We start from the raw sequence: 27,772 nt of genomic DNA, 5'->3' as shown, positions 1-27,772 counted from the left end.
AGGAACTGACAGTAATTTGAAAGTGACTCTTAGGTTTTCAGCCTGGAGAATCCAGGAGAGCAGTGGCGTTGTTGTCAGAAAGAGGGTTAATATAAAGAGGTACAACTTACTGTGAGGATGACTTCTGAGCTTCTTTTAGACAATGTGTTTTAGTTATTGGTGGGAATTCCATTTAGAGATTTTTAAGCAAACCATTGAAAGCATGGATCCAATCCTTGGGAAGGAGTTTTCTCCTTGATATATAGATATTTAATGTTATAGTTAGAGGGAAGACTTTAAACAGAATTCTAAGAACTAGATATTTGCTGATATTATTAATGGGTGAGAGGAAGAACAAGTTTCAGTTAAAGAGATGAAGACTGTTCAGAAAAGTAGAAAGAGAGAAGTATAATATCATATGTCATGAATTGAGAGAGGAGAGTTTCAAGAAGCAAAAGGTGGTTAATGTAAAATGTTACAAAATTCATGGGGTTTGTGAAAAAATATTAAATTCAGCAATCACGAAGTTTTTAGTGATTTTAGAAAGCAACACAAGTGGAATGGTATATGACATTCTAAGAGATCACTGAATTCTTAGAAAGTAATGGAAACAAATGAGGAAGTTTAACAGTGCAGAGAAAGAAATTTTTGCATTTAAAAAATGTTAGGCAAAATATTTGAAAGTAGTGGAGAAGGAATTAAAATACACAATACAAAAGACTTAATTGAGTTAACAGAATTCTAGTTGAAGGTGGAGACCATGAGATCAAGAAGATAACAAGATTTAATACATTTATTCTAATTTTTTCATCTTTTTAGTCATTCAGATTATATCTTAATTTTCTTCTTAAACTATTATCTTTCCTCCAGCATTCTTTCAGTTAAATTTGTTATATATTTGTTCATCCTTTAACATTGCATATTTAGATGAATCTCTTGTATATACTACTTGGTTGAACTTTGTGTCTTGACTCAATATATACGTCTTTACCTTTTTAGAGGTAAGTTTATTCCATTTGCGTTAAGATCTGATATACTTATTTGATCTTTGTTCTCTGATTGACCTTATGCTTTCTGCTTTGGTATTTTCTTTGTCTTTTTAAAATTTGCCACATATCTGTCTTCTCTTCATTTGTGTGTGTGTGTATGTGTGTGTATATGTGCACGCACTCTTATGTTGATAATTTGTAAGGTTTAGGGTCTGTATCAGTTCGTCTAGTGATTAAATTTATTATTTTATATATAATATTTAACACTATACTTTTTTTAAAATTATTTATTTATTTATTTATTTATTTATTTATGGCTGTGTTGGATCTTCGTTTCTATGCAAGGGCTTTCTCTAATTGCGGCAAGCGGGGGCCACTCTTCATCGCGGTGCGCGGGCCTCTCACCATCGTGGCCTCTCTTGTTGCGGAGCACAGGCTCCAGACGCGCAGGCTCAGCAATTGTGGCTCACGGGCCCAGTTGCTCCGCGGCATGTGGGATCTTCCCAGACCAGGGCTCGAACCCGTGTCCCCTGCATTGGCAGGCAGATTCTCAACCACTGCGCAACCAGGGAAGCCCAACACTATACTTTTTAAAATTGAAGTATAGTTGATTTACAATCTTATGTTAGCTTCAGGTATATAGCAAAGTGATTCAGTTATATATATGTGTGTATACATATATGTATATATATTCTTTTTCAGATTATTTTCCACTGTAGGTTATTACAAGATATTGAATATAGTTCCCTGTTCTATACAGCAGGTCTTTGTTGTTTATCTTCTTTATATATAGTGGTGTGTAGCTGTTAATCCCAAACTCCTAATTTATCCATCCCTCCCTTTTCCCTTTGGTAACAATGTTTGCTTTCTATGTCTGTGAGTCTGTTTCTGTGTTGTAAATAAGTTCATTTGTGTCATTCTTTTTGGATTCTACATATAAGTGATATCATGTGATATTTGTCTTTGAACACTATACATCTTGATGCTAACATATTCTAAAAAGTATAGATAGTATCTCTCAACTGCATACTGTAAAAAAAATGAGAAAATTAGCATATTTTTACTTATTCATCCTTTCTCCTGCATTTTAAAGTGAACTTAAAGAGAGTAATTGGAGGACTTAATTTCCTGTTCTTAGCATTGTTGGTTTTATTTTTTTATACTGTCAAGATTTCCAGTGTTTATGTTTCATAACCATTTTCTCTATTATTTTCTATTATAAATTCTATAGGAAAATATCTTGAGGTACATTAGTTTTTCTCCTGCTGTATAACAAATTAAAGCCTTAAAAGAATGTACACATTTATTAAATTGCTGTGGGTCAGGAGTCTGGGCATAGTTTAGGTGGGTCCTCTGCTCATTATCTCAATTGTAATTGAGGTTTCGATTGGGTTATGTTTTCATCTGGAGGCTTAATTTGGGAAGAATCTCCTTCTAAGCTTATTCAGGTCATTGGCAGAATCCAAGTCCTTGCAATTTTAAGACTGAAGTCCTAAACAGGAACAAAGTCTGTAATAGGATTCTCCAGAGAAACAGAACTAATTGTGTGTGTGTGTGTGTGTGTGTGTGTGTGTGTGTGTGTGTGTGTAGAGATAGATAGATAAAGATATGAGAGAGAAACAGAGACAGAGAGAGATTGAGAAGTTGATTTTAAGGCATTGTTTCATGTTTTGATAGTTGTGGGCTGGCAAATCTAAATTCTGCATAACAAACTGGAGACCCAGGGAAGAGTTGATATTGCAACTGAATCCAAAAGCATTCTGGAGGCAGAATTCCTTCCCCCTCAGAGGCTTAGTTCTTTTTTTTAAGTTCTTAAATTGGTTGTATGAGACCCATTCACATTATGGAGGTGTTATCTGCTTTACTCAAAGTCTACTGATTTAAATGTCAATCACATCTACAAAACACTTTCACAGCAACATCTAGACTGGTGTTTGATTAAAAACTGGTTATCATGGGTACAGTGGTTTAACCAAGTTGACACATAAAATTAACCAAATGGGTAAAATGTACTGAGAGAAATAGGCCGTTAGTGTGAGGATTTATGTTTATCTGCTAGGGGTTAGGCTGTGTTTACTGTTTGTTTAGCAAAGGCTAACGTTTGCTTTGGTGTTCTTTTTATTTGGGTTTCTTGAGAGACTTCTTAAATATCATCTGAAACACAAAGTTCTTTCAGTTGTATTACCTTTTTATTATACAGAAGCCCTATTGATGAAACCTATTGTGAGGTGTCTGGGGAGGAGAAGTATTCCATAGTCTTATGTTTAGGTCTCAGTCTTTTAGTGAGATTGTGCCCCTAGGCTCTGACCTTCACAAGTGCTTCTCAGTTTTTTCTCCCTTAGGAAAGATTGGAAAGCTAGAGGGTTTTGGAGTTGGGTTTTTACATCCTGGGGGTTGGTTAGTCTCTGGTAAAATCCCAGCAGGCTCAGGTAAAATAATTTCTCTTGAGAGGCCTTGTTAAGAAATATATACTTAGGGCATATTTTATTTTATTTTATTTTTAAATTAGTTTTTACTGGAGTATAGTTGCTTTACAATGTTGTGTTAATTTCTACTGTACAGCAAAATAAATCAGCTGTACTTATACATATATCCCCGCTTTTTTGGATTTCTTTCCCATTTAGGTTACCACAGTGCATTAAGTAGAGTTCCCTGTGCTATACAGTATGTTCTCATTAGTTATTTATTCTACACATTATATCAATTGTGTATATATGTCAATCCAAATCTCCCAATTCCTCCCACCCCCACCCTTTCCCCCTTGGTATCCATACAGAGAAACGTCTCTGTTTCTCTTTCTACTTTGCAGATAAGATAATCTGTGACATTTTTCTAGATTCTACATGTATGTCTTAATGTACGATATTTGTTTTTCTCTTAATGACTTACTTTATATGACGCTCTCTAGGTCCAACCATCTCTCTGCAAATGACCCAGTTTTGTTCCTTTTTAAGGCTGAGTAATATTCCATTGTATATATATGTACCACATCTTCTTTATCCACTCCTCTGTTGATAGACATTTAGGTTGCTTCCATGTCCAGGCTTTTGTAAATAGTGCTGTAATGAACATTGGGGTGCATGTGTCTTTTTGAATTATGGTTTTCTCAGGGTATATGCCCAGTAGTGGGATTGCTGGGTCATATGGTAGCTCTAGTTTTACTTTTTTAAGGAACCTCCATACTGTTCTCCATAGTGGCTGTATCAGTTTACATTCCTACTAAGAGTGCATGAACGTTCCCTTTTCTCCACACCCTCTCCAGCATTTACTGTTTGTAGATTTTTTGATGATGGCCATTCTGACTAGTGTGAGGTGATACCTCGTAGTTTTGATATGCATTTCCCTAATAATTAGTGATGTTGAGCATCTTTTCATGTGTCTGTTGGCCATCTGTATGTCTTCTTTGGAGAAATGTCTATTTAGGTCTTCCACCCATTATTTTGATTGGGTTTTTTCTTTTTTTGATATTGAGCTCCATGAGCTGCATGTATAGTTTGGAGATTAATCCTTTGTCAGTTGCTTCCTTTGCAAATATTTTCTCCCATTTTGAGGGTTGTCTTTTCGTCTTGTTTATGGTTTCCTTTGCTGTGCAAAAACTTTTAAGTTTCATTAAGTCCCATTTGTTTATTTTTGTTTTTATTTCCATTACTCTAGGAGGTGGGTCAAAAAAGATCTTGCTGAGATTTATGTCACAGAGTGTTCTGCCTTTGTTTTCCTCTGAGAATTTTATAGTGTCCAGTCTTATATTTAGGTCTTTAATCCATTTTGAGTTTTTTTTTTTTGTTTGTAGAATGTTAGGAAGTGTTCTAATTTCATTCTTTTACATGTAGCTGTCCAGTTTTCTCAGCACCACTTACTGAAGAGACTTTCTCTTCTCCATTGTATATCCTTGCCTCCTTTGTCATAGATTAGTTGACCATAGGTGTGTGGGTTTATCTCTGGGCTTTCTATCCTGTTCCATTGATCTATATTTCTGTTTTTGTGCCAGTACCATGTTGTCTTGATTACTGTAGCTTTGTAGTATAGTCTGAAGTCAGGGAACCTGATTCCTCCAGCTCTGTTTTTCTTTCTCAAGATTGATTTGGCTCTTTCGGGTCTTTGTGTTTCCATAAAAATTGTAAATTTTTTTGTTCTTTTTCTGTGAAAAATGCCATTGGTAGTTTGATAGGGATTGCATTGAATCTGTAGATTGCTTTGGGTAGTATAGTCATTTCCACAATATTGATTCTTCCAATCCAAGAATATGATATATTTCTCCATCTGTTTGTGTCATCTTTGATTTCTTTCATCAGTATCTTATAGTTTCCTGAGTACAGGTCTTTTGCCTCCTTAGGTAGGTTTATTCCTAGGTATTTTATTCTTTTTGTTGCAATGGTAAATGGGATTGTTTCCTTAATTTCTCTTTCTGATCTTTTGTTGTTAGTGTATAGGAGTACAAAAGGTTTCTGTGTATTAATTTTGTATCCTGTGACTTTACTAAATTCACTGATTAGCTCTAGTAGTTTTCTGGTGGCATCTTTAGGATTTTCTGTGTATAGTATCATATCATCTGTAAATGGTGACAGTTTTACTTCTTCTTTCCCAATTTGAATTTCTTTTATTTCTTTTTCTTCTCTGATTGCCGTGGCTGAGACTTCCAAAACTATGTTGAATAAATAGTGGTGAGAGTGGACACCCCTGTTTTGTTCCTGATCTTAGAGGAAATGTTTTCAGTTTTTCACCATTGAGAATAATGTTGGGTGTGGGTTTGTCGTATATGACCTTTATTATATTGAGGTAGGTTCCCTCTATGCCCACTTTCTGGAGAGTTTTTTATCATAAATGGGTGTTGAATTTTGTCAAAAGCCTTTTCTGCATCTATTGAGATGGTCATATGGTTTTTGTTCTTCATTTTGTTAATATGGTGAATCACATTGATTTGCGTATATTGAAGAATCCTTGCGTCCTTGGGATAAACCCCACTTGATCATGGTGTATGATCCTTTTTATGTGTTGTTGGATTCATTTTGCTAGTATTTTGTTGAGGATTTTTGTGTCTGTGTTCATCAGCGATATTGGCCTATAGTTATCTTTTTTGTGATATCTTTGTCTGGTTTTGCTATCAGGGGGATGGTGGCCTTGTAGAATGAGTTTGGGAGTGTTTTACCCTCTGCAATTTTCGGAAGAGTTTGGGAAGAATAGGTGTTAGCTCTTCCCTAAATGTTTGATAGAATTCGCCTGTGAAGCCTTCTGGTTCTGGAGTTCTGTTGGTTGGAAGATTTTTAATCACAGTTTCAATTTCATTACTTGTGATTTGTCTGTTTATGTTTTCTATTTCTTCCTGGCTCAGTCTTGGGAGATTGTACTTTTCTAAGAATTTGTCCATTTTTTCCATGTTGTCCATTCTATTGGCATATAGTTGCTTGTAGTAGTCTCTTATGATCCTTTGTATTTCTGTGGTGTCAGCTGTAACTTCTCCTTTTTCATTTCTAATTTTATTGATTTGAGTCCACTCCCTTTTTTTCTTGTTGAATCTGGCTAAATGTGTATCAGTTTTGTTTATTTTCTCAGAGAACCAGCTTTTAGTTTTATTGATCTTTGCTATTGTTTTCTTCCTTTCTATTTCATTTATTTCTGCTGTGGTCTTTATGATTTCTTTCCTTCTACTAACTTTGGGTTTTGTTTGTTCTTCTTTCTCTAGTTGCTCTAGATGTAAGGTTAGGTTGTTTATTTGAGATTTTTCTTGTTTCTTGAGGTAAGATTGTATTGCTATAAACTTCCATCCTAGAACTGCTTTTGCTGCATCCCATAAGTGTTGGGTTGTTGTGTTTTTGTTGTCATTTGTTTCTTGTTATTTTCTGATTTCCTCTTTGATTTCTTCAGTGATTTTTTGGTTATTTAGTTGCATATTGTTTAGCCTCCATGTGTTTATGGTTTTTACATTTTTTTCCCTGTAATTGATTTCTTATCTCATAGCGTTGTGGTTGGAAAAGATGCTTGATATGATTTCAATTTTCTTAAATTTACTGAGACTTGATTTATGACCCAGGACGTGAGCTCTCCTGGAGAATGTTTTGTGTGCACTTGAGAAGAAAGTGTATTCTGCTGCTTTTGGATGAGATGTACTGTAAGTGTCAGTTAAGTCTATCTGGTCTAATGTGTCATTTAAGGCTTGTGTTTCCTCATTAATTTTCTGTCTCGCTGATCTATCCATTGGTGTAAGTGGAGTGTTAACGTCCCCCACTATTGTGTTACTGTCAAATTCCCCTTTTATGGCTGTTAGCATTTGCCTTGTGTATCGAGGTACTCCTAAGTTGGGTGCATAAATATTTACAATTCTTATATCTTCTTCTTGGATTGATCCCTTGATCACTATGTAGTGTCCTTCCTTTTCTGTTGTAATAGTCTTTATTTTAAAGTCTATCTTTGGGCTTCCCTGGTGGTCCAGTGGTAAAGAATCCACCTTCCAATGCAGGGGATACGGGTTTAATCCCTGGTTGGGGAACTAAGATCCCACATGCCGTGGGGCAACTAAGCCCACGCGCTTCAACTATTGAGCTTGGACGCCTCAACTGGAGAGCCTGCGTGCCACAAACTACAGAGCCCATGCGCTCTGGAGTCTGCATGCCACAACTACAGAGCCCACCTGCCCTGGAGCCCAGTCTGTGTCTTTTGGTTGGAGCATTTAATCCATTTACATTCGAGGTAATTATCGATATGTATGTACATTCAAGGTAATTATTGATATGTATGTTCCTATTACCATTTTCTTAATTGTTTTGGGTTTGTTTTTGTAGGTCTTTTTCTTCTCTTGTGTTTCCTGCCTAGAGAGTTCCGTTAGCATTTGTTGTAGAGCTGGTTTGGTGGTGCTGAATTCTCTTAGCTTTTGCTTGTCTGTAAAGCTTTTGATTTGTCCGTTGAGTCTGGATCAGATACATGCTGGGTAGAGTAATCTTGGTTGTAGGTTTTTCCCTTTCATCACTTTAAATATGTCCTGCCACTCCCTTTTGGCCTGCAGCATTTCTGCTGAAAAATGAGCTCATAACCTTATGGGGATTCCCTTGTAGTTTATTTGTTGCTTTTCCCTTCCTGCTTTTAATATTTTTTCTTCATATTTAATTTTTTTTAGCTTGATAACATGTGTCTTGGCATGTTTCTCCTTGGGTTTATCCTGTATGGGACTCTCTGCGCTTCCTGGACTTGGGTGGCTATTTCCTTTCCCATGTTAGGGAAGCTCTTGAGTATAATCTGTTCAGATATTTTCTTAGGCCCTTTCCCTTTCTCTTCTTCTTCTTCTGGGACCCCTATAATTCGAATGTTGGTGCATTTAATGTCCCAGAGGTCTCTGAGACTGTCCTCATTTCTTTTCATTCTTTTTTCTTTATTCTGCTCTGCATCAGTTATTTCCACCATTCTGTCTTCCAGGTCACTTATCCGTTCTTCTGCTTCAGTTATTCTGCTATTGATTCCTTCTAGGGTATTTTTCATTTCAGTTATTGTGCTGTTCATCACTGATTGTTTGTTCTTTGGTTCTTCTAAGTCCTTGTTAAATATTTCTTTTATCTTCTCGATCCATGCCTCCATTGTGTTTCCGAGATCTTGGATCATCTTTACTATCATTACTCTGAATTGTTTCTCAGGTAGATTGCCTATTGCCTCTTCATCTATTTGGTCTTGTGGGATTTTACCTTGCTCCTTCATCTGCAACATATTTCTCTGTCATCTCATTTTGTCTAACCTGCTTTGTTTATGGTCTCCTTTCTGTGGGCTGCAGGGTTGTGGTTCCTCTTGCTTCTGTGGTCTTCCCCCTGGTGAGTGAGGTTGGTCCAGGGGCTTGTGTAGGTTTCCTGGTGGGAGGGACTGGTGCTTACGCTCTGGTGCGTGGATCTGAGTGTTTTCCCTCTAATGGCAGGGCCGCACCAGGTGGTGTGTTTTGGGGAGTCTGAGCTTAGTATGGCTTTAAGCAACCTGTCTGTGGACGGGTGGGGCTGTGTTCATGTCTTGCTGGTTGTTTGGTGTGAGGTGTCCAGCACTAGAGCCTGCAGGCAGTTGAGTGGAGCCAGGTCTTGGTGTTGATATGGATACCTCCAGCAGAGCGCACTCCAATTAATATTCCCTGGGCCTGGGAATTCCCTGGTGGTCCAGCATGCTGGACTCTGTGCTCCCACCACGGAGGCCCAGGCCTGACCCCTGGCCAGGGAACCAAGACCTCGGAAGCTGCACAGTGTGGCCAGAGAAATAAGAAAAAAAAAGGAAAAGTAAAGAAAACTAACAGAGAAATAAAACCCAAGACAAATAGCAAAAACAAAAGCAAACGAGCAGCAGGAACAACAACACAACACACACACACCCACACATACACACAGGAAAAAAAATAAGAGAACAAAGAATTCAAAAATGAGAGAAATCAATATGGACTAAAGTAATAAGAACAAAAAATGAAAAATAAAACAGGAAGCAAGCACAAAAGTGAAGAAAACATAAAATATACACATGAAAGCAATAAAAATAAAATAAAATAAAACAAAAATCAAAGAACCAAAGGCAGAAAAAACCACAAAATAACCAAAAAGTAAAATAAAAATAGAAAAATTAAAAATATATATATTAAAAAAACTAAAAAATAAGAATAAAAGATAAAAAATAAAGCAACAGCACCAACAACTGAACAAAATGAAACAAACAATAAAAGCATAACAGTAATAAATATATTTTCCTGGGGCATCCTCTCTCAGTGTCCTTGCTCCCACAGTGAGCCACAGCCAATTCCCGCCTCCCAGGGAGGCCTTCCAATACCTCTGCATAAGTCTCTGCACCTGCTGTGGACACTGTAGGGCCAGCTCAGAGTCTGACCTGGCCTGACTCTCACGTGTACTTGCCCCCAAAGTCCACTGCTGTGAAGGCTACACTGAACTCAATTGTTGGAACACTCGTCTGTTCAGGTATCTCACAGACGCAAGATTTACCAACCCGATCTCGGGGATTTAATCCACAGCTTCTGCAGCTGCACGGAAAGATTTCTGTTCCTCTTCCTTAGTTGCACTGCCCCTGGGGCTCAGCTTCAGTTTTGATCCCTTCTCTGCATGTGTGCCACCTTCCTTCCTTGCCCAGGCATGAGGGAGCAGAAGCCGCAGCTGATTGGGTCACACTTACTCAGGCCGGGGAGGACACAGCAGCTACAGTTGGCGGGGCGGCCACAATTGGGGTGTGTGTGAGTTGCCTGCGGCGGCAGGGACCAGCAGGCAGTTGCAACAGACTGTGGTGCACTGGCTCTGGTGGGAGTCCCTCCTGGTACCCGTGGATGCAGGAGCTGGCGTGTGAGGGTGGTGGCTGCCCTGCCCCGCCCCCATGCGCCACTCAACAATGTCACTTCACCTTCCAGGCAGACCACACTTCCTCTATGGGCATTCCTGGCTGTGCTTCCGTCACTCCCGTCCCCTCTGCTTTGCCCGTGGAGGCAGAGGCCGGCTGCAAAGGGGTTGTAATGGTGGCCCTGCCCCTTGCATGCCACTCAAGAGTGATGCCTTGCTTCTATGGTGTCCGGAACTTTTCCCACAAACTTTCGTGGTTGTAGAGCTCCTTACTCCTGTCCCTTCAGGCTGTCTTTTCGTAGCCAACAGCTGTCCCTTCCCTGGGTCCTCACTCCAAACCCGATTTTCCAGCACCCAGACCTTGTTTGCAATAGGTGACTTATGACTCAGGCTGGAATGCACAGAGCTGTGATGTAGACCATGTGTGCAGTTCTTACTTTGCCCTGCCTTCCACTGACCAATGGCTGCTTCTCCTTTGATTCCCCCGAAGGTCCTCTTCTGTCCCAGCTGATTTCCCCACCATGAGGGAGTTAGAATTTCTGAGTTGAGGGGACCTCTCCTCACCTTCAGCTTCCCACCAGGGTTGCTGGTCCCATTTTTGATTCCTCTTTTCTTTTTTTTTTTCTTTCTTTCATCTTACCCAGTTGTGAGGGGATTTTTCTTGTCCTTTTAGGTTCTGAAGTCTTCTACTAATGTTCAGCAGGTGCTCTATGAGAATTGTTCTATTTGTAGATGTATTCTTGATGTACTTGCGAGGAGCAACGAATTCCACGTCTTCCTATTCTGCCATCTTGACTCCTCCACGCTAGGGCATATTTTTAAATGTCTGTGTTCCCTTTCCCCCCACAGAAAGCAGGAAGGGACTTTTCTCTGATCTTCACGGTGACAATCTGATCGTGCTCCTGTGTGTAGAATTCACAAAATTATGGGAACTCCTCTAGACTGGGCCCTCCCAGACATTTTAACTCTCAAACATGTCCACACTGATCCTCCAGTAATTTGTTAATTGCAAATTTGATTTTCCTACCTTGTTACTGGTTTCCATGGAGTTTCCTTTCTTCTGGGTTTTTGCTCTGCTAAATTGTCATTCTCTGTATCTGCCTGTCTCTCTAGTTTTGGGAACAGCAATTTGCCCTATGACCTCAGTTCTCTGATGATTCTAGGAAGAGGTGTTGATTTTCAGTTTGCTCAGCTTTTTTCATGTTGTGTGAAAAGGAGAGACAACTGCCAAGTTCCTACATCCTGGATTGGAAGCCAGAAGTCCCTCCATTATGTTTTTGTTGTTCCATTGAGTAATGTTCAATAGCCATTACTTTTCCAAACTTGTAGTCTGTGGAATAGAGTAACAGTTAAGAATGATGATTCCTTTAGTTTATTTAAATCTTAACTATGTTTCTAGTCAAACTACTAGAAAGTCACACACACACAATTTTTTTAGCTAGTTGCAGAAAAACTTTCATAGAACAATCTAATAATATAACATATTTTATTGATAATAGTATAAAAATTGCCATATATCTTCTTTTGGTAAGACTACGCTTTACCTTTGTTGCTGTTAGTTATAAAGTAAATCTTGTAATAAATTTCTCCTTCAAGTATTGTATTAGATAACACGACTCTGCTAATAACCAAGTGTATTGTATTCAATTAGATGATTTTTTTAAACATTATATTTCTCTTTTTCCTTACCTTCTAGGAAGCTCATAGATAAGTTTTGGTTCCCAGGTACATTTAATTCTCTCACCCCTTCCCCTTTCTCCATTTGCCATTGTTTTAGTTGTTGTGGTTTCATTACTTGTTTTTTTAATTAAAATTTTTATGTGCATTTGAAAGTAGGTCATATAAATAATATATTAACTATGCTCAAGTATTGCCTCCTACAGTTTTAGGTCTTCTATGCCACTGCTGCCACACCCCACTTTTTTTCAAAAATGCTTCATATTCACTATCATTCTCTTCTTACTCTATAGACTTCTTTTGACCATGATTTGAATTATTCATTTCATGGCTTATCCATAATAAATTATTTGTTTGAGACATACTTTCTCTTGTCACTCTTTATGCTTTATGGTTCCTCTGAGTTCTATTTGCTATTTTAATATTAACTCAAGGCAGACCATTAAGAATGTACTCTACTGTATCCAGAAAAGTTTGTTTGAAAAGGTTTCATGAAGCTAAATTTAGGACTTAGAGGGTATTATGCTTAGTGAAGTAAGTCAGAGAAAGACAAATAATATATGATATCACTTATATGTGGAATCTGAACAATAAAACAAACTAGTGAATATAACAAAAAAGAAACAGACTCACATAGAGAGAACAAACTAATGGTTACCAGTGGGGAGAGGAAAGGGGGAAGGGACAAGATAGGTGTAGGGGATTAAGAGGTACAAACTACTATGTATAACGTAAATAAGCTAAAAGGATATATTGTACAGCACAGGGAATATAGCCATTTTGAATAATAACTATAAATGGAGTATAACCTTTAAAAATTGTGAATCATGTTATACACCTGAAACTTATATAATTTATTATAAATCAACTATACCTCAATAAAAAAGAAAACAAAATAAATGAATTGTAACTATATATACCTGTGCTTTCATTATAGAAACTAGATCATTGAGGGTATATTTTATCAGGAAAATATTTTCAGTTATACAAAATTTAACAGATCTTTGAGAGTTTATCAGTCCTCTTCCATTGGGAGTACATCTTTGTCTAACTTATTACTTTAATGATTATAATATATAATACCAGTTATTAAACTAATTATCAAAATTTGATAGTTTTGGTTAACTAAGTTCCCACTGTATTTTGTGTTTTTATTTAAAAATTAAGTCTATATATGTCCTGTGGATTACTAAATTCACTCAAATGCCAACATTTTAATATATTAAATAATTTTCATGAAAGGGCTTGCTATTGGTGTCATTTATATTGTCAAGTTTAGTTCACATTATTGGGCAAACCCTTCTGAACCTTAAATCATTTGATCTAGTGTCTCACCTTCCTGACAGTCTCCAGAATAGATGAGGATGCTCAATTTTTGTCATTTCTCCTTTGAAAGGATAGGCCTGTAGGTATTTCAGTCTTAGTGTTCATATGATTGAATTTATCATTCAGTGTCAGTCTCATTCATAAACATTTACTATAATCTAGTTTGGGAGATAGTATGAGTACATAGATAATCAGTAAGACTAGGTAATTTGTTATGTGTCAGATGAATAATGTAGGCAATACAGAAATTTAGAAATAGCAGAAATTACTGTGATAGCTGGGGAACGCTTCATTGAGGAGGTAGAAATTGAATCTTGAAGGAGGCTGAGACTTAGATGAGAAAAGAAAAATAGGCTATGAATTGTGGATGGGCCATGTTTATGCATCTGTTTTTATGCTGTTTGATTGATGTCAAGCACATTTTGATATGCCCTAATAATTAAAATAGGGAATAAAAATTAAAACTAATATGAGGTACCATTTATACCTCATTTGTAAAAACTTACCAAGCTTGAGCGTCATGTTGGTGCACATGTGGAGCTATGAGAACTCTTGAAGTGCATATAGCCAAGAACTAGTAATGCCACCTCTTAATATAAATAATCAAGAGCAATGTTTTATTAATATGATCCCCACACTGAAAAAAATACATTTTACTTCATGACCCAGTGTACACAGAGATGAAATAAAAGTTTCATATATACACTACTATATATAAAATAGATAACTAATAAGGATCTTCTCTGTAGCACAGTGCTTAATACTCTATTATGGCGTATATGGAAAAAGAGTACGAAAGAGTGGATATATGTATGTGTATAACTGATTCACTTTACTGTGCAGCAGAAACTTACACAACATTATAAATCAACTATACTCCAATAAGAATTTTAAAAAAATGTAGTTCTTACTATATATAATAAAGGTAAAATATAACAAAGCATATATCAAGTATGAATTTAATAATGTTTAAATAAAATAGAAATTCTAAATTAAACACTGCAAAAAAATTTAAGAGATACTAGTTTCAGATATTGGTTGAAAAAATGAGTGGGTTGACAAAAGTTGAGTAAGTTTAGTAAAGAGTTAATATCAGGACATGGATGTCAGTTTTAGCATGTTGGCTCGAGGTGGCAGCAGATAATTCAGATGGAGGTATTTTAGAGAAAACTGGAAATGTGGGATTGGTGATTGGGAAAGAGTCAGGGCTGGATTATGGATTGGGTAGTCTTTCAGACAGATGAGATCAGAAGCCAAGAGAGTGGGTAAATTTTCTGAGGGAAAAGCTGTAAAGATTTGAGAAGAGGGAAACTAAGAATTGAGTCATGGATACATCCTCCAATTAGCTATCATTTACTCTGGTAGGTGAGAAGAATATTCAGTTAAAAATTATGGCAGTTTTAATATTCTGAATATTCTTTCTACAGAGCAAGATACTTTTTGTATCAAGACAGACTTTCCATTTTTCATTCTTTAAAATTGCTTATGCTTTCACAAAACTGTATTCATTTGTCTAAAAAATGTTTTCTTCCAAATGATAGTCAAATAGAGGATAATTCTTATCTTAGCTACATAAGCATTTTCTTTAATTAGAATGTTTTGTAAAATTTCATTTTTTTCCTATAACACACAGAAATCCAAAAAGTTTGCTTTCTGTATGTGGCTTAATATTTGGTATCCAGTTTTTATGGGTTCTTCATCTTAAACTAGTAAGTCAGTACCATATTTGCACATTTTACTTGAAAATCTCTGGGCATGTCATAGGAAATGAGTATTATGATAATGGATGTTATTATGAAAGGTAGTTAATTCTAATATTATCAGTCAAAATCTAAAACTTTTTACATAAAATTATTTTTTCTTAGAAATACCAGCTCATCAGTAATTTTGCTTTTTTCCATAGAGAGAATCAGGACTAAAACAGGAAATAAATGACCTTGTAAAACAGAAGATTGCAGTAGATGAAGAAAATGCTTTCTTAAGGAAAGAATTCAGTGACTTGCAGAAGAAATTTAAAGATAAAAGTCAAGAAGTTAAGGTGTGTTGACTTGTACATAGTTTTACAGTACTTTCTTTGAAGTCCTACTTAAAGCTTTGTCAGCCTTTGTGGCACAGAAAGCGACAAGCTAGGAGGAAAAATTGCCTTAGGCCCTGCTGTACCATACAGTTTTCTCACATGCAAAAACTCTGAGAAAGATGCTTTAAAGCTAAGACTCTAAGCTTTATAACTTTCAGATAAATAGTTAATGATGGAAATGGAGCTAAGAAAGTAAGAGTGTGAATATGTGGCTTCTTGTAATTAGATTCTGATGGGACTGGCATTATTAATTGATAAAACCCAGGTCTGGAAGGATATGTCTGTGTGGGTCTCAAAAATAGCTGGGGACAGCATCAAAGGCAGCTCGATCAATTAATGGGCTCTTTGCAAATGTGTACTCATCAAAGCTGTCATCCAGTGAAAAAATATGACCCATCCACCTGCATGAAAAGAGGCCAATAAAAGTATACAGGTGACCTTGGCCATCAAATATAGAAGCTGCTGTGGGGGTAAAATTGCACAGTTTATATTTGCTGATTAGTTCTCACCTGTTTTTTGGTTTGTTTCATTTTGGTTTTTTTATCGGCCCCTGTGGTACTGTTCTACAGGACACTAAGGAGTGTGTACAGAATAAGGAAGAGCAAAACAGACTGGTTATAAAAAATATGAAGGAGGAAAATGAGAAATTAAGTACCCACTGCGCTGACCTGCTAAATGACCTGGAGAAACTGAGGAAACAGGAAGCACATTGGAGAAAAGAAAAGTATAGCATTGATGCAAAAATAAAGGTATGCAATTAGAATGGAATCCGTGCTGTTATTTTGGATCTAACTTCTTATAGGAAGTTTATTACATGTTATTTTCTTTAAATAACAAGTTATGTATTCATATCCACCAGTGGGGACTAGCATTAATTTATATTCCTTCAGTTAAGACCCACAGCTTTTTAAAAATTGATGTTGCAAAGCAGGAAACTGACTTCAAATACTTATCTAAAATGTAATCATTAAAAAATAAAGGCTATTGCATTTTGAAATAAAACATGTTTTGAAAAAACATATTTAGAATTATGAATTTTGGCTTTTTTCAGTTAGGGATTAAATTTATAAATATAGCTAGGATTCATTGCAGTATGGTTTTAATACTGTATTTTCCAGGTCCTTTAAAAACTATGTAAAAAAAGCACAAAACAGTTAAAAAATACTCACATGTGTTTTATATGTGTTTCTTTGGCTTGAGAGGGCCTTATTCATCGTAAAATTTTATTTTTATAGAAGATAAAAGGTACAATCAATCTTTATAATATTCTTATATCCTTTTTGATCAGTTATTTTTCAAAATAATATTTTTTTGTAGCTTTCTCTTGGTCTTGAGAATGTTTTTGTTCATTTTTTCCCATCGAATTTCAGGTTTCTCTTTTAACATAGATTTTGTTGAAAAGGCCTGAAACAAATTTTAGTGCTAGTAAATATGATAGTCCCTCTATGTATACATGCTTAAGAAGAATATATAACATAAGTATACACACATATATATATATATATATATATAGCTATTAAAATATTGTAAGAATGGATATGTGTGTCTATACGTGTGTGTGAGTGTATGCATGTGTGCCTGATTATTTAAGGATTTGTCTGAGTGTGTGAATCTATTCATTGCAGATATTTAAGGAAATACATACAGTAATTCTGTTAGTGCACAATCAGGGAATGACTGAGCCATTGAGAGAAGTGAATTCTGGCACATTTGTTTTCCTATTTTTATATCAGTTTCTGCTTCCCTACAGCCTTTAAGCAGTTTGGTAGTGTCATAAGGGTAAGTGGTACTTCTTTGTGTTAATCATAGCTACATGATTTTTTGATGATGATTTCATTTCCTTCTTTGCCATTCAAATAGTCCATTCTGTGATTTACAGTTCTGACTCTTTTTTCTATTAGAGTGCTTATCTTTTCTTATTAATTTGTAAGCATTCTTTATTCTAGATAGCAATACTTTAAAAAATATATATATATTACACATACCTTCTGTTCAGTGAGTCTTGAATAAGATGAATTAAACATTCAAAAATTTGTGAATTTTTATAGAGTCATTTTTATTATTTTCTTCTCTAATGTTTTTGTTTTAGAAGTCTTATATTCTGAAGTATTCCCTACCCTAAAAATTTTAATCTATTTAGAATTCATTTTTGGGTGTGGTGTTCCACACCATTTATTCAGTAGTTTATTGATTTATGATGTAGTCTCTCTCACATCTCTAAGTTTCCATGGGTGTGTTTGGGTTTGTTTCTGGACTTCCTATTATTTTCATGGTTTTAGGTATTGTAGTTTTAGAATTTTACTCATTATTTTGTAGGGTGATCTACTTCTTTATTCTTCTTTTTATAAGTCATGGGCCCTATATGTGCCTCTTCACTATCTAATAATATTTAAGGATCATTTCATTAGTTTTACTGAAAAATTCTGTTAGAAAGCAGGTTGGAACATCATCTAATTTATGAATTAATTTTGGAAGAATTATAATCCTGCTATTTAAGAATGTGGCATATGGTTTTGTAATTTTCTTAAAATGGTACTGTTCATTTTTATTAGATTTGTTCCTAGCTATTAATATTAAAATATTGTTTTATGCTAAATAATTTTTTTTGCTGAATAATATTTTAAATTATATTTTTAATTAATTATTTCTAGAAGACAGCAATATTACTGAATTATCTTGAGCTTTTCAACAATTTTCCCCAAATGTCTTATTAGTTCAAAAAATGTGTACATTTTCTAGATTTTTCTAAGTTATATAATCACATTGTCAGTAAGAAAACTGCCTCTTTCTTTCCTTTTAGGGTATAATTCACATACCATACATTTAATCCATTTAAAGTGTACAGGCCAATAGTTTTTAGTTTATGCAGAGTTGTGCAACTATTATCAAAATTACTCTTAGAACATTTTCATCATCCCCAAAAGAAGCCCTGTAACCTTTAACAATCACTCCTCATTTATCCTTAGCTCTGCAGCCCGAGATAACCACTTATGGCCTTTCTCTCTTTATAGATTTATCTGCTCTAAACATTTCACATTAATGAAATTATAGTATATGATCTTTTGTGACTGACTTCTTCCACTTAGAATAATGTTTTCAGGGTTTATCCATGTTGTAACATGTATCAGTAGTTCATTCTTTTTATAGTTTAATAATATTCTATTATATAAATATCCTACATTTTATTCATTTATCTCAAGTAGAAGGACATTTGTGTTATGAATAATACTGCTACAAATATCTGTGTACAAGATTTTGTGTATACATCACACATTTTTATTTCTCATAGGTACATACCAAAGAGAGAGATTACTAGGTCATGTGGTAATTCTGTTTTTAAGCTTCTGAGGAGCTGTCAGACTGTTTTCAAAAGCAGCTGTACTAATTTACATTCCAAACAGGAGTTACTGAGGGTTCTGATTTCTCTTTGTCCTCGTCAGCACTTGTTATTGTCTATCTTTTTGATTGGAGCCATCTTTGTGGATGTGAATGGCATCTCATTGTGGGTTTGATTTGCTTTTCCCTGATGGCTAATAATTTTGGTCATCGTTTTATATGTTATTGGCCATTTGCATGTCTTTGAAGAAATGTGAAATCATTTCTTTTGCATATATTCTGGATACAAGTCTCTTTTTATTGATATAATTTGAAACTATTTTCTTCAGTTTTCTGAGTTGTTTTTTACATCCTTAATGGTAGTATTTGAACACAAAAGTTTAAAATTTTGATAATTAATTTATCTACTTTTTCTTTTGTTGCCCATGCTTTTGGGCATTCTCAGATGCATCTCAGATATGCATCTTGAGAAACCATTGCCTAATCCAAGATCATGAAGATGGACACTTTTGTTTTCTTCTAAGAGTTTTATTTCTTACATTTAGATCTTAATCCATTTTGAGTTAATTTTTGAATATGATGTTTGATAGGAATCCAGCTTCATTCTTTTGCACGTGTATTCAGTTGTGCCAGCTCCGTTTGTTAAAAAAGACTGTTCTTCCCCCACTGGATTTATCGTACCATGTTTATTGAAAATCAGTTGACTGTAAATATAAGGATTTATTTCTGGACCTCAATTCTGTTCCTTTGATCTATACATTTATCCTCATGCCTGTGCCACACTACATTGATTATTGTAGACTTATAGTAAGTTTTGCAGTTGGGATTTGTGTGTCCTCCAAATTTATTCTTCCTTTTTCAAGGTTGGCTATTCTGTGTGTCTTGCATTTCTATATGAATTTTAGAATCAGCTTTTCCATTTCTTGCAAAAAAAAGCAAGCTGAGATGATTTTGATAGAGATTGTACAGAATCAGAAGATCAATATGGAGAGTGTTACCATCTTAATATTATAACTCTGATTCATCAACATGGGATGTTTCATTTATTTAGAAACTTCTTTAATTTATTTCAACAATGTATTATAGTTTTCAGACTATAACTTTGTATTTCTTTGAGTACATATATTTTGAAATATTTAATTATTTTTATGTTATTCTAAGTGGAATTATTTCTTAATTTTCTTTTTTGATGGTGCATTCCTAATGTAAAGGTACACAATTAATTTTTGTATATTAATCTTGTATCTTGCAACCTACCTAAACAGGTTTATTCCTTAGGATTTTCTATGTGTAAGATCATGTCATCTGTAAGTATAGATTGTTTTCTTCCTTTCTAATGTGTATGTCTTTTAGTTTTCTTCCTTTCTAATATGTATGTCTCTTGTCTCATTTTATTGCCTGTTGCCCAGACTAGACCCTCTAGTATGAAGTTAAATAGAAAAGAGAGAGAGTGGACCTCTATGTCTTCTTCTGATCTCAGGAGGAAAGGAGTCACTCTTTGACCCTTAGGTATGATATTAGCGCTGAGTTTTCTTGTTGATGTACCTTATCAGTTTGAGGAAGTTCCCTTCTATTCCTAGTTAGTTATTTTTTATCATGAAGGGGTATTGGGTTTTGCTAAATAAATGCTTTTTATGTATTTATTGAAATGGTTATGTGGTTTTTGTCTGTCATTTTATTGGTATGGCATATTACCATACTTGATTTTTGGATGTTAAACCAACCTTATGCTGGTGGGATATCTTTATCTTTATCTGGCTTTGGTATCAGATAATGCTAGCCTTAAAGAATGAATTAGGAAGTGTTCCCTCCCTTATATTTTTTTGGAAGAATTTGAACAAGATTGGTATTAATTCTTTTAAAATGTTTGGTAGAATTCACCAGTGAAACCACCTGGTCCTGGAATTTTCTGTGTTGGGACGTTTTGATAACAGATACAACCCCTTCGCTTATTATGGGTTTGAGATTTTCTATTTATTCTTGAGTTAGTTTAGGTATTTTGTATGTTTATTGGAATTTGTGCTTTTCATCTACGTTGTCTAATTTGTTGATGGACAACTGTTTATAGTATTCTCTAGTCATCTTTATAATTTCTGTATGGTTAGTAGTAGTGTCTTTACTTTCATTTCTGATTTTAGTTACTTATATCCTTTTTCTTTTTTTCTTTGTCAGTCTAGCTAAATGTTAGTTAATTTTGTTGTTCTCTTCAAAAGAGTCAGCTTTTGATTTAGTTGATTATATTGTTTAGTTATTCCCTTAAAAATGTTTCTACAATAACCTTCGTTGTTTCTTTCCTTCTTCTCTCTTTGGATTCACTCTGCTATTTTCTGTTTCTTTAAAATATAAAGTTACATTATTGATTTGAGATATGTCACCTTTTTTAGTGTAAGCATTTACAGCTATACGTTTCCCTCTGAGCATTGCCTTTGCCACATCCTGTAAGTTTTGGCATGTTATGTGTTTTTTTTAAAAAAAATTATTTATTTTTGGCTGCGTTGGGTCTTCATTACTGCATGCAGGCTTTCTCTAGTTGAGGCGACTGGGGGATAGTCTTTATTGTGGTGCGCGGTCTTCTCATTGCAGTGGCTTCTCTTGTTGCAGAACATGGGCTGTAGGCACGCAGGCTTGAGTAGTTGTGGCACGCAGGCTCAGTAGTTGTGGCTCATGGGCTCTAGAGCGCAGGCTCAGTAGTTGTGGCACACGGGCTTAGTTGCTCCATGGCATGTGGGATCTTCCTGGACCAGGGCTTGAACCTGTGTCTCCTGCATTGGCAGGCAGATTCTTAACCACTGCGCCACCACAGAGGTCCTAGCATGTTATGTTTTTGTTTTCATTTGTCTCTGGATATTTTCTGATTCTCTTGTGATTTCTTCTTTGATCTATTGGCTGTTTAAGTGTGTATTGTTTAATTTCCATATATTTTGAATTTTTCAGTTTTCCTTCTGTTACTGAGTTCTAGGTCCATTCCACTGTGGTTGGAAAAGATACTTTGTATGATCTTAATATTTTTAAGTTTATTATGAGCTTTTGTATTGCTTGACATATGGTCTGATATGGCAAATGTTCTGTGTGTACTTAAGAAATATGTGTATTCTTCTGTTTTGAGGTAGAGTGTTCCATATACATCTGTTAGGTATACTTGGTTCATAGTGTTTTTCAGGCTCTTTGTATCCTTAGTGACCATCTATATAGATGTTCTATCATTATTTAAAGTGGCCTATTGAATTCTCCAACTATTATTGTAAAACTCTATTTCTTCCTTCAATTCTATACTTTATATATTTTAAGGCTATGTTTTTTGGTGCATGTATGTTTATAGTGGTTACACCTAGATGAATTGACTCATTGATCAATATATTATGTCCTCTTTTGTCTCTTATAACAGTTTTTGACTTAGTTTATTTTGTCCAATATTCTTATGTCCATCCTAACTCTCTTTTGTTTATTATTTTCATGGAATATCTTTTCTCTTCGTTTCATTTTCAATCTTTTTGTGTCTTTGGATATGATAGTCTCTTTTAAAAACATATAGTTGTATAATGTTTTCTTAATCCATTCTGTGTCTGCCTTTTGATTGGAGAGTTTAATCCATGTACATTTAAAGTACTTACTAGTGAGTAAAGACTAACTTCTGCCAATTTATTACTTGTGTGCTGTATGTCTTATAGATTTTTTTGTCCCTCATTTCCTCTATAACTGTCTTCCTTTGTGCTAAGTTGATTATTTGTAATGGCACATTTTGATTCCCTTCTCATTTTGGGGTGTATATTCTATTGATATTTTCTTTGTCGTTACCTTGAAGATTACATTTAACATCCTAAACTTATAACAATATAATTTCAGTTGATACCAACTTATCTTCAGTAGCATACAAAACTGTTCTGCTATATTGCTTTTTCCTTCCATTTCAAGTTATTGTTGTCACAAGTGACATCTTTATAAAATGTGTGCCCTATAATATAGATTTAAAATTTTTTATGTTTGTCTCTGAAATTATGTATGATTTACTTCTTCTTCCCAAAGAAGTAGGGTTAAAACCAAATATAAAACAGTATTGAATTTTATATTTGACCATGTATTTACCTTTACTGGAGCCTTTATTTCTTCATATGGCTTTGAGTTATCATTATGTATTCTTACATTCTATCTGAAGGAATTCCGTTAGCATTTCTTGTACATTAGATTTAATAATGAACTCCTTCAGCTTTTATATGTGAATGTAAAATTTTTGAAGGACAGTTTTGCTGGTTATAGAATTCAATGTTGACTTCTTTTTCTTTCAACACTTTAAATATATCATCCCATTGCCTTCTGGCTTGCATGATTTCTGATGAGAAATCAGCTGTTAATCTCATTAACAATCCCTTGTATGTGACAAGTCACTCTCTTTTGTTACTTTCAAGATTCTCTCCTTGTTTTTGGATGAATTTCATAAGTTTGATTTTAGCGTATCTTAGTGTAGGTCTCTTTCTGTTAATCTTGGAGTTTGTTATGGTCTTTGGCTTTATGGATACATATCTTTCATCAAAATTGGGACTTTTTTGGCTCTTATTTCTTCAATGTTGTTTCTGCCCCTTTTTCTGTCTCTTCTCTTTCTGGGACTCCCTTAATGTATATATTGGTCTGCTTAATGGTGTCCCACTGTTCTCATAGGCTCTATTCACTTTTCTTCATTCTTCTTTTTTTTCTGCTGCTCAGATTCAATAATTTCACTTGTTCTGTCTTCTAGTTTGCTGATTCTTTCTTCTGCCTGCTCACATCTGTTGTTGAACCCTCTGGTGAATTATTTATTTTTGTTATTATACTTTTTACCTCCAGAGTTTGATTGATTTTTATAATCTCAAGCTCTTTATTGATATTCTTTTGGTTTATACATTGTTTTTCTGATTTGCTTTAGTTCTTTTTACATATTTTTCTTCAGCTCTTTGGGTATATTTAAGATAGTTGTTTTAAAGTTTTGCCTTGTAAATCTGATATCTGAGGTTTCTCAGGGATAGTTTCTGTTAATTTTTGTGTTCCTTTGAATAGGCTATACTTTCCTGTTTCTTTGTATGCCTTGTGATTTTTTGTTGTTGTTGAAAATTGGGTATTTGTGTTAGCAAATTTATAATGTTATAACTCTGGAAATCAGATTCTATCCCTTCCCAAGACTTTGCTGCTTCTTTAATTGCTGAAGGGTATGGTAGTCTTTTTATCTTCCAATTGACTTTTGCACAGTCTCTAGTCCTTGTTCTGTTTAGTCATTGAAGTCTCTGTCCTTTAGCTTTTGTCTGTTCCTGTTATGACGGAAGTTATCCTTGGCTGACAGGAGCTAAAACAAACAAACAAACAAAAACAAAACACAACAAAAAATAGAAAAAAAACACACACAGAGATACAGAACAGATCTCTCCCCCAGTCTTTGTAGATTGGCTCTCCAATGGGGCATTCCTTTAATACTTTTCCAGACTTACACTAAGCTCAGGGGTTATCCCAAAGTGAAAGCATAGGGTAGCTCTGGAGTTTTGTGAATATGCATCTTTCTATGAGCATATGTTTGGATTTCAGAACACTCCCATATGTATCAGTATTTTTGAATGTCTTATTTTCCCAAATAATTTCCTTCAGAGTTTAGTCCCATGACTTAGGCATTGTATTGAATATCTCAACCAGTCATCTTTTGCCCTAGGAATCTGTGGTTTATTAGTTTACTTTATGGCATTTTTGAGCCATATTCTCCACTTTTCCAGTCTGTGTTCCCAGTCAGGTCTGAGATAATCACTTTGCTTTATTTCTTCAGGTAACCCCTAGACAAATTAGAGCAGACACATACAGTAATTTGCTAGGAAAGTTTGTTCTGCTCTCTCTCAAACCAGGAAGGATTCCTTACTGGGAACATTGGCTACTGCCACTATATGAATTACACTGTTTTAAGATTCCTGGCTTTAAGATGGCTAGTGTGCTGAGAATAAGGTGGGGAAGGGCAAATAAAAACTTCACAAATCTGTTATCCAGTTTCTAAGTTGCTTTTTTCTTGGTTCAGCATTTTTCTTTGTTACTGTAAAATTTTGAATGCTTTCTAGAGTTTTTGCAACATTGGTTGTAACAGTTTCTGCTGTTTTTCTCCATGTTTCTGCAAGAGTGCTTGGAGCTGCATATTCTCCATTTTGCTGGTGTCACCCATTGCATTCATTTATAAATGATAGCTTTCCTGGATATAGTATTCTGTTTTGGCAATGTTTTATTTTGAGCATTTTTAATATGTTATCTCATTGTCTCTATCCTTCATTATTTCTGAAGAAAAGTCAGTTGCTAATCTTTTTGAAGTCTGTTGGAAATGATGAGTCGTTTTCTCTTTTGTTTTCTAAGAATTTCTCCATGTATTTGGCTTTCAGCATTTTTACCATGATGTGTCTGTTCGTGGATCTCTGTGTTTATAAATATTACTTGGAGTTTGTTGAGCTTCTTGGATTTGTAGATTAATGTTTTTCATCATTGTTTGGTAGTTTTTGACCATTATTTCTTTGAGTATTTTTTTCTGTCCTTATTCTGTTGCCTCTCCTTCTGGTAGCCCTTTATGCTTATATTGGTGCATTTAGTGGTGTCCAGTATTCCTATGGGGCTATTAATTTGTATTATTCTTTTTTCTTGATATAGCTTCAGGTTTTTTGTTCTTATTCCTGTCAGTTCATATTAAATGTTGAGCTCTTCTAGTGAGGCTTGTTTGTTTGTTTGTTTTTTGTTTTTTTTCATTTTAGTCACTGTGCTTTTTAGCATCAGAATTTCCATTTGGATGTTTCAAAACAATTTATATTACTTTATTGGTATTTTCCATCAGATGAGATATTGTCATTTTACCTTTTTAAAAAAGATTTGATACTTTTTAAAACATGGTTTTCTTTTACTTTTTAAATATGCTTATAATGCCTCTTTTGAAGTCTTCGTGAAGGCTGGTATCTGAATCCTCTGATGGGCAGTTGCTATTGCTTGCTTGCTTTCCTTTGCATGAATGACACCTTTTCTTTGCATGTTGTAATTTTTTTGTTGAAAAATGTACATTTCAAATTATATGCTTAGAGGAGTCAATTCAGCATCGTGGCAGAATGAAAAGTTATCTTTGTCTTTCCCCTTCAATCTACAACCACTAAAACATGCAAAACACAACAAGATGCCTCTGTCCAATATATCAGGTTGCTGGAGAATTCCACACATCTGTGCATCTAAAGGTGGGTGGACTGGAACACATGGAGGAGGCCGAACCAAGGGAACAGCAGAGGCATGCTTGAAGTCCTGGTCCATCAGCCATGGCAGCTGAGCCCACAACCCCAGAGAACCTGGCAGTGGCAGGGGAGGTGGTGCACATGACTCAAGCCTCCCGGCCACATGGTTACTACAGCCACAAGTAACCGGGCAGCAGTGGTAGTGGGACCTGGTACCCCATTCCTCCAGCTGCTAAGGCACCCATTACTCCATCCCCTCACATGCACATCTGCAGCTGTGGAGCTTAGAACACTGGACACCACAGAGGCACTTGCAGGAAACTTACAACACTGGACACCATAGAGGCACCCGCAGAACCCTGGCTCCCCCTTCCCTTTCCCCCATGGTAGTGGAACCTGCAACTTGGGATCCCAGATGAGGGAAGAGCCCACCATCCAAGGGCCCCAGGCAGCAGCAACTGTGACACTGGCAGAAGCAAGGCACCAATGACCCCAGAGACACAAGAAACAATAATGAAGGCACAGGGCCACACCTCTGACAGAGGCAGTGGAGCGTGGAAAGTGCAGACTCTCAAATAGAATCAGAGGCATCTCAGGTAAGAGAAACCCAAAACTTGTGCTATATCGCTACCTACTGGAAATCAAAAGAAAGACCTCTAATTTCTAACCTGTTGAATTGCTAGAATCAAGCAGAAAGGTGTTTCCTACTTCACATGCACCAGCAGAGGAACAGTTTATCAAGCACCATGAAAAACCACAGTAACATTGTACCACAAAAAGAAAATGACAATTCCACATAAATTAAACTTAAAAGTCATGGAACATTGCAATCTGATTGATAGAGAATTCAAGAGAGTTGTCATGAAGAAACTCAACTAGCTATAAGAAAACTCAGAAAGGGCATTCATCGAGCTCAGGAATAAAATTAATGAACAGAAGGAATAATTTACCAAAGAGGTTGAAACTAAAAATAAAGAACCAGACAGCAATTCTGGAGCTTAAGAATTCAATAAATGAGATGAAGAATGCATTAGAGAGCATTGGATATAGAGCAGACCATAGTGAAGAGAGAATTAGTGATGGACTTCCCTGGTGGCACAGTGGTTAAGAATCTGCCTGCCAATGCAGGGGACGCAGGATCGAGCCCTGGTCCGGAAAGATCCCACATGCCTTGGAGCAGCTAAGCCCATGCGCCATAACTACTGAGCCTGTGCTCTAGAGCCCGTGAGCCACAACTGCTGAGCCTGCGTGCTGCAACTGCTGAAGCTGGCGCACCTAGAACCTCTGCTCTGCAACAAGAGAAGCCACCGCAATGAGAAGCCTGGGCACTGCAACGAAGAGTAGCCCCCACTCGCAGCAACTAGAGAAAGCATGCATGCAGCAATGAAGACCCAACGCAGCCAAAAATAAATAAATAAAATATAAATAAATTTATTTAAAAAAAGAGAATTAGTGAGCTCAAAGATAGAAATCTTGGAATGATACAGTAGAAGAAGAAAGAGGATTGAGGTATAAAAAATGAGGAAATTCTACAATAGTTATTCAGCTCTTTTAGGAAGGGCAACAATAGGGTAATGGGTATCCCAGAGGGAGAAGAGAGGAGAAAGGAGCAGAGAATTTATTTATAATAGGTGAGAACTTCCCAAACACGGGGAAGGAACTAGATACACAAGCCCATGAGGCTAAGAGAACACCTAACTGCCTCAATGCAAAAACCTTGTCCAAGACACATTATATTAAAGTTGTCAAAAGTCAATGACAAAGGAAGATTTTGAAATTCAGCCAGGGAAAAAAAGATGGTAACCTACAAAGGCACCCCCATTACGCAATCAGCAGATTTCTCAGTAGAAACCCTACAGGCCTGGAGGGAGTGGAATGACAAGCTCAAAATACTGAAAG

At 35.7% G+C, this 27,772-nt stretch overlaps 1 protein-coding gene across 1 annotated transcript in view; it reads left to right on the top strand.

The window, feature by feature from the left end:
* Nucleotides 1-27,772, top strand: part of CNTLN (centlein) — a 341,712-nt gene that overhangs the window by 86,212 nt on the left and 227,728 nt on the right. The window contains 2 exon segments of the mRNA XM_036856331.1: nucleotides 15,165-15,299; nucleotides 15,908-16,087. Coding sequence (XP_036712226.1) covers nucleotides 15,165-15,299; nucleotides 15,908-16,087 — 315 coding nt within the window.

The sequence above is a fragment of the Balaenoptera musculus genome, chromosome 6 (assembly GCF_009873245.2).
Source record: "Balaenoptera musculus isolate JJ_BM4_2016_0621 chromosome 6, mBalMus1.pri.v3, whole genome shotgun sequence".
In the NCBI taxonomy this organism is placed as follows: domain Eukaryota; kingdom Metazoa; phylum Chordata; class Mammalia; order Artiodactyla; family Balaenopteridae; genus Balaenoptera; species Balaenoptera musculus.
This window is presented reverse-complemented; position numbering and strand designations above follow the sequence as displayed.